The following is a 7,490-nucleotide window of genomic DNA, read 5'->3' on the forward strand; positions in this document are numbered from 1 at the left end:
TACTGGGTATAGGGAACTGTTTGGAATTAACAAGTTACTAACGCAACTTGCCTGTTTCGTGCTTACAAATCGACAAACTATTCTAAAGTAACAGAATAGGGCCCGACGGACTGTGGCTAGGATTTGTTCGCGACAAGCTGTATACATTCCTAAAGTAATTGGAATAAGAGTTGTTGGTTCGACGTACTGAACCTGTTTTTGTGCTTGCAAATCGACGAACTATTCTAAAGTAACTGAATAGGGCCCGACGGACTGTGGCTAGGATTTGTACGCGACAAGCTATACGTTCCTAAAGTAATTGGAATAGCGTTGTTGGTTCGAGGTACTGAACCATACAGTAGGTGTATAAAATATTCCTAAAGCAACTGGAATATAAAGTTTAATTTTGGTTCAACGCACGGAACCAGGTTGCGGTGATTAACGTATCGTAACGTATTTGGAATTGTTTTTTGGGTTCGAATCAGCAAGCCCGATTGCTGTTTTGGGAAATAGAGGTTTTTGCGCACAGAGGTGGTGCGAGGGTGCTTTCCTAACTCTTTATTAAGTGGGAACAACTGAGAGAATCTATGATAATGGAATCGTTTATTCTTCAGTACATTGCTAAGCACGGCAAATCAGATATGTTGGAGGGAATAGAGGACCAGGAAAAGCCGTATGAATGGGCTGCCTTCCAATTTGATAGGAACACGACCAATAAACTTAGGAAAAAAAGTAAGGTTGCAATGGTTTTGAAAGGCGTTCTTGCTTCTTACAAATTAGGCAATAAAACATTGGATGCTCTCAAAGCAGAGAATGAAAATTTGCGGCAGCAAACTGGTGAGCTTCTGACCTCGTTACAAAGCCATCAACTTAACGCGAATTTGAATGCCGAAATCCAGCTAGATCTGCGCAAGGAGGTAGCTCAATTACACATAAAGAACGAGGAGCTCCACTGTGAACTCTATGCTACGCAGACAGAATTAAAAAGCGTACGAGGTACGTGCGATTACTTGTATGAGAAGAATAGTAACGCTCCGGGGAACCGGGTTCGGGAGGAAAGTGACGGCGCGGTTTGGAGTGACGCACAAAATACAGGTTTACCTCTGGTAGGGGATGGCAGTTCGTTACGTACCCTAAAATTCCCCGTAGCGCCAGTTCACGAGACCACTACTATTATACCGGGGGAAGGGGGAAACAGAGTAACCACTACAACCACTGTAAAGCCGCTGTCTCCGAGCGAGATTGAGGCTCTCGTAAAAAGTATTGGTGCATTTGTTCCCTCAAAGCGAGATCCGGTAGAGTTTCTTGCGAATTTGGAACGTATGGTCGGCCTACATAGATTGACTGATGTTGACGCATGTGTCATTTTGTCTGCTTGTTTACCCCATGCTCTTGCTAGTGCGCTTCCACTGGACATACAAAATCGGGAGGCCAACCAACAACGCAGAAAAACGGGGTTGTTGGACATTTTGGGCACTCGTGCTGTGGATTGGGAAAAGATAAGGGAAGTAGTGATGTGTCCTTCTGAACACCCGGCCGCATATGCGGCGCGCCTATGGGAAGCCTTTTCGTCTTATAGTGGCATCGCTGGTTTAACACAACAGGATCCCGCATTCAAATCCGCATTGATTGCACAAAGCGATTCGAATACTCGGAGGGCTTTGGCGCTACATATAGATTCGCATGCCGCATACGCAGATATCGTAGCAAAAATGACACAGCTATATAACATGAATCTCAGCATTAACCAATCTAGAAAGCAACCAGTGGCTGCACTGGCCGAGACCACATCACGCCCGAATCATACTCGTAAATCGGTGTCGTGGAAAAATGAAGGTTATGTGCCGGAGGATGTGAGACAAGCGAGGGGTGAAAGGCCCCCCTTGTTTAACCCAAACGGGGTAATTTTATGTTATGCTTGTGGAAAGGAAGGACATATTGCCAGGGAATGCAACTCAACATTAAAAAGAACATCTCCATATTCGGAGATTAGCAAACAGCTCAGTGAAATGCAGTCGGTTTTACAAAAACTGAGCGCCGAAAACGCTGAATTGCGCGCAGCTAATAAGGGGATGGGATCGAAATGTGCTAATGCTTCAGCATAGGGGTTCCAGGCCTCCGTGAACCACATTGCACCTTTGGAACGAGATACCTATGGTAGGCCAATTGTAAATGTTGCTGTTGGAGGCCGATGCAACAGTTGGCTAGTGGATTCTGGTGCTTCCTTGTCAATTATACACTCAGATAGTCACCCTCGCAATCCCACGAATACAATTACTCTGGAAGGTTTTGATGGTACAGTGTCTATTGCTTCTCAGTCGGACAGTTTGGCTTTTCGAATTGGCAGTGATTCTTTTAATGCTAAGGCTTGGTTCAGTACAACTGGTGATGCTCGCAATATTTTGGGATCAGACATAATGAAGAGGCGGGGATACATAATCGATTATGGCAATAATTGTATTTGGCGCAATACTCAGAGTGGGGATGATTTAGTCGAAATTTCTGATGTGCATGCGGTGTTTGCTATTAAGAAGGCAGAGGATTATGATTTGGATAGCTTGTTGTCACATGATGATACCCAGCTATCAGACCTGTTAGGACAACACAGAGGGGCTTTCGCTAAAAGCAAGCATGATTGCGGTCGCATTGATCCGGGTGTCATAGAGGTGAATGTGCAGGGGCGGGACCCACCCCCTCTCAGACAGTACAGCTACCCGAATGAAGCAAACCCCTATGTGCAGAGTGCAATTGACTCCCTACTTGAACAAGGTATCATTAGGCCGTGCTTATCTCCATGCCTAGCTCCTATATGGCCTGTACGTAAACCGGATAACTCATGGCGTTTATGTATTGACTATAGGGAACTCAACAAGTGCACCCCCACATGTGCGCCTGTGGTAGCTGCCACACCTGATGTTCTAGCATCCCTTCTCCCAGAAGCTAACTATTATTCTGCCCTAGATGTCTCCAATGGTTTCTGGTCCATCCCACTGCATCCTGATTGCCAATACAAATTTGCATTCAAATTTAAAAATACCCAATACACTTGGAATGTGCTTCCACAAGGTTTTGCTAACTCACCGACATTATTCCACCAGTGTTTGGCAAATGTGCTAGGTGCTTTTTCTAGACCAGAATGTCTCATTCAGTATGTTGATGACCTATTGTTGCAGACTGCAACAAGGGAGGAGCATGTCAGTTTACTTGCAGAACTGCTTCACCTCCTTGAAGAAGCAGGAATCAAATTGAATCCCAAGAAAGCGCAACTTCTCAAATCGGAAGTAACTTATTTGGGCATTAAAATTACCAAAGGGGGGCGCACTCCTGATCCACACAAGGTAGAGATTATTCAGCGACTTCCAGTTCTAGTTTCAGTCACAGCTTTAAGATCATTTTTGGGGATAGTCGGATTTTGTAGGGACTTTATTGAAGGCTTTGCTGATATTGCCAGACCGCTTAACTCCTTACTTTCGGGGAAAAAGAAAAAGTCTGATGCTTTGGATTGGGGTCCAGAACATCAAACGGCATTTGAAAAATTGAAAGATGCGCTAATTAAAGCTCCTGCATTGCGTAATCCAGACAGATCACAGCCATTTATTTTGCAGACCGCAGCCACGGAGGAAGCTCTATCAGCAGTTCTGTTGCAGGAAGTTCAGGAGAATCTGCGGCCCATTGCATATGCCTCCCGTGTGCTCTCTCCGGTTGAGAAAGCATTTGACTCATGTAACAGGCACCTTTTGGCAGTTCATTGGGGAATGTCCCATTTCGAGTACATTTACGGCTTTAATGAAGTGACACTCCATACTCCCCATACACCCCTTCAGCTTCTTTTGAATGGCAAAGTGAAAGGAGTATCTAATTCAAGATTAGCACGATGGACTTTGGATCTGGGTTCCAAAAATTTGAAAACTGTGTACAAATCTTCATGCATGTTACCCCGTACACTTCTCTATGAAGGTGACCCTCACACTTGTGACACTAAACCTGTCCAGCCTCTGGACAGTGTCTTTGAAGTGTGCGCTATAGAAGGAGCCATTGATGTATATGTGGACGGGTCCCGATATTGGCAGGATGGTCAGTATCATACTGGCTTTGCGATTCATTCGGACAATGGGGATTTCCTTTACAGATGTCCATCTCATTTCTCAGCTCAGAAAGCAGAAATTTCAGCAGTCCTACAGACCTTTTCAGTTTTTCCAGATTCAGACTTAAACATCTTTTCAGACTCTGCATTTGTTGTTAACTCTCTCACTGAGTATTTACCCATTTGGCAGAAAAGGGGCTTCACCAGCGCTGATGGCCAACCTTTAAAACAGGTCGGACCCATACAGGCTTTGTGGACAGCAGCCAAGTCCTGTACACATAAGGTTGCTCTATTAAAGGTGAAAGCCCATCAGAAGAAAGGAGTAAGCCAACATGGAGATGGTAATTTAGCTGTGGACGAGCTAGCAAAGAAAGCAGCTGTAGCAGGGAGACCATTCCATGTTCTGGAACCGGAACCAGAACTAGTTGCTGTGGTAAACGTCAGGGAACCGACAGACCTTAAGGTTGCGCAGCAACGGGATCCAGTTTTGCGGGAAGCAATCAAGCAGAAACAGAATGGGGAGGCAATTTTGGAGGGCCCATTGACTCTGTTTGATGCACAACTCCTGGTCCATGATTGCATGCTGTTGTACACTGGAAATGACATTCCAGTATGGATCCCACCCACAGAATTGCGGAATGATATTTTGTATCATATCCACAATCAGGGGGGGCACTTAGGTATAGAAAAAACAAAAGACCGATTAAAAAACATGTTTTGGTGGCCAGACGTTGACAAAAATGTGAAAGATTATTGCACAAATTGTTTAACCTGTGCCCAGATTAATCCATCACCAGTGAAAAGGAAAGGGCGACTGAGGCCCACGTGTCTAGCCGAAGGACCGTGGACAAATTTGCAGATCGATTATGTAGGTCCACTCCCTGCAGCTAGAGGAGGCTACAGGTACATTCTCATCATAATAGATACATTCACTAAATGGATAGAGGCGTTCCCAATTAAGTCCGATACCGCATCCGCCACAGCCCGGGTATTATGGGAACAAGTCTACTGTAGATGGGGTCTGCCACTTAGCCTGGAAAGTGACAGAGGCACGCATTTCACAGGAAAAATTCATACAGACTTGGCAAAACTACTTGGGATAAAGCACCAACTACACATAGCTCACCATCCACAGTCTTCAGGCGGGGTTGAACGAACAAACAGAACACTCAAAACCGCATTGAGAAAAATGGTATTGGAAAATGGCACCAATTGGGCTCAAAATCTCCCTAGTATTTTGATGTCTGTGCGAGGGGTTGTTCACAAAAGCACAGGATACAGCCCCCATGAATTGATGACAGGGAGGGGAATGCGAATGCCAGAACATCTGCTACTAGAGGTGCCGAGACCCATGATAGAGGGATGGGCGACTGAAACCTTTCTGAAAAACCTCTGTTCTTCTTTACCTGCTATGTACCAGCAAGCGGCTCAACAGATTGGCTCGATTCAGAAATACAACAAAATGTATTATGACCAACATGTCAGTGAGCAAAAATTTGAGCCGGGAGATGAGGTAATGGTAAAGAATTACCATCATGCTGGGCCATGGTCAGCTAACTGGAAGGGCCCATACACAGTCATTGACAAATGTGGAGAAACTGTATATAAAGTCCAGTACAAGGCAACAGCACGACGAACCACAAACAAATGGTTTCATGTGGATCAGTTAAAATTCTACAAAAGAACAGAGAATAACTGATCGCACGTCATGTTTGTGTCTGTCTAAATGTTGGGGGGGTGGGCACTGATTTTTGTGTACACTTTTATTTTTTTTCAGATCAAGCAGGAAGATAGGAAAAGAACGAAGATGCGAGGGAGTGTCCTAATGTTGATATTGCCGATGACAGTGGCGATGCTCCAGGAATGCCCAGAACAGCAACCCGCTCCCCAGTCAGGCATAGTGACAAGACCATATCCTGGAATCCTGATCAACAACGTCCAGTGGGTCCATGTACCAGTCCTGGTGAACCTGACAGCGTGGTCTCCAGATGTTGATGAGCTGTGCAAAGGAGAGAGTGTGGCTGACATCTACAAGGACCTATTGACAACGGCGTTTCTGAAGTACCATGGTGCGGTGGCAACCAGGTCATCAATGGAAAAACAGGCAGAGGGGCCCCAAACTCCACATTCAACGGGAACCCCAGTAGGGCGGAAATTATTGGGGTTCATGGACAGTGCACTTAGCGCAACTGGAGCTGGGTTGGGAGTGTCTAACTGGATGGACAGTCAACTTTTAAGGAAGAATGAGGGAAAATTGAAGGAATTAATTGGTTCACAAGTTCTCCAAACAGATGCGTACTTGCAGGAAGGACTGATGGAGGAGAAGACGACGGTAAACAACATCCATACCATTGCAACTGCACTATCAATTCAAGTGGTAGTCTTAGACAAGCACCTTGGTTGGTTTAGGCAATCTCTTGTCAGATATTTATGTACAAAGACACCATCATCATTTCAATTACCAAAAAAAAAAAAAAAAAGTTTTATTATTTTTATTATTTTTGTTATTGATATTGATATCATAAAAAAAAAAAAAAAAAAAAAAAAAAAACCAAAAAAAAAAAAAAAAAAAAAAAAAAAAAAAAAATTATTATTATTTTTATTATTTTGTTATTGATATTGATATCAATATTAAAAAAAAAAAAAAAAAAAAAGGCAGGTATCTACAACACTGCATAGAAAGCAATGTTTATTCATTATCATTGTTTCACTGTTATGACCACCCTGTACTGTCTGGCCAAATGTCCATTTTTTTTTTCCTTCACCCATTTTGTTTTTTTGTTTTAAATGCATCTTTTCCCCCACCACTCATTACACTGATTGTCACACAGCAAGCATTATCATACACCATTCGCATCACACCAGGTTTTTCTTAAAGCACACATATCTCCTCCCAACAAATATCATTTCAAAACACCCACTTCTTCACACATGTATTGGTTTCTTATGCTTGTTGAATACTTTCATGGTCGGGTTTGGTTACCTCTCTCTCTCTCCTGGTTGTAAGTCAGTAATGGATTAGAAGTCACAGTGTGGTTGGTCTGTGACTGGGACAAGGCAGCAAAAGCTTTCATGGGACCTAGGCGTGTGAGGCACAGTAATAGTCCAATGGCGAGGGGTGTATCCCGAGAGGCATGTGAGTAAAGGATGCTCTATGCCATACCAAGAAACCATACTGCTGGACTAACCGCAAGAGTATCCAAATGAGTGATGGTCCATGTTCGCAAATAAACCATCAAAGGGGGGATATGTAAGATTTTTAGTTCAACTACAAATCTTCAATACAGAGGTTGTGCCAAAACGCAATACTTGGGCCCACTGATGAAAGAAAGCCTTAGTTCACAGCTCACAAGACTTCAGTATCACTGTAAAGACTGACAGTGCCATATTGATACAATCAGCCAGGAGAGGGAGAAAGGTGAATGAA

At 43.8% G+C, this 7,490-nt stretch overlaps 1 protein-coding gene across 1 annotated transcript; it reads left to right on the forward strand.

The window, feature by feature from the left end:
* Nucleotides 1–817: 817 nt before the first annotated feature.
* LOC118225886 (protein NYNRIN-like) lies at nt 818–7,188 on the forward strand. The gene is made up of 2 exons (XM_035414956.1): nt 818–5,655; nt 6,746–7,188. The coding sequence occupies exons 1-2, from the start codon at nt 2,397–2,399 to the stop codon at nt 6,937–6,939; spliced, it is 3,453 nt and encodes a 1,150-aa protein (XP_035270847.1). The 5' UTR covers nt 818–2,396; the 3' UTR covers nt 6,940–7,188.
* Nucleotides 7,189–7,490: the final 302 nt, after the last annotated feature.

Source organism: Anguilla anguilla, chromosome 4 (genome assembly GCF_013347855.1).
Source record: "Anguilla anguilla isolate fAngAng1 chromosome 4, fAngAng1.pri, whole genome shotgun sequence".
NCBI classification, from domain to species: Eukaryota; Metazoa; Chordata; class Actinopteri; order Anguilliformes; family Anguillidae; genus Anguilla; species Anguilla anguilla.

Bases quoted from the DNA above. Each gene is read 5' to 3' on its own strand.
- LOC118225886 (XM_035414956.1), top strand. From the start codon at position 2,397: ATGAAGAGGCGGGGATACATAATCGATTATGGCAATAATTGTATTTGG. The intron at 5,656-6,745 runs GAGAAACTGTAT...ACTGCATAGAAA, and splicing joins CACAGTCATTGACAAATGTG to GCAATGTTTATTCATTATCA.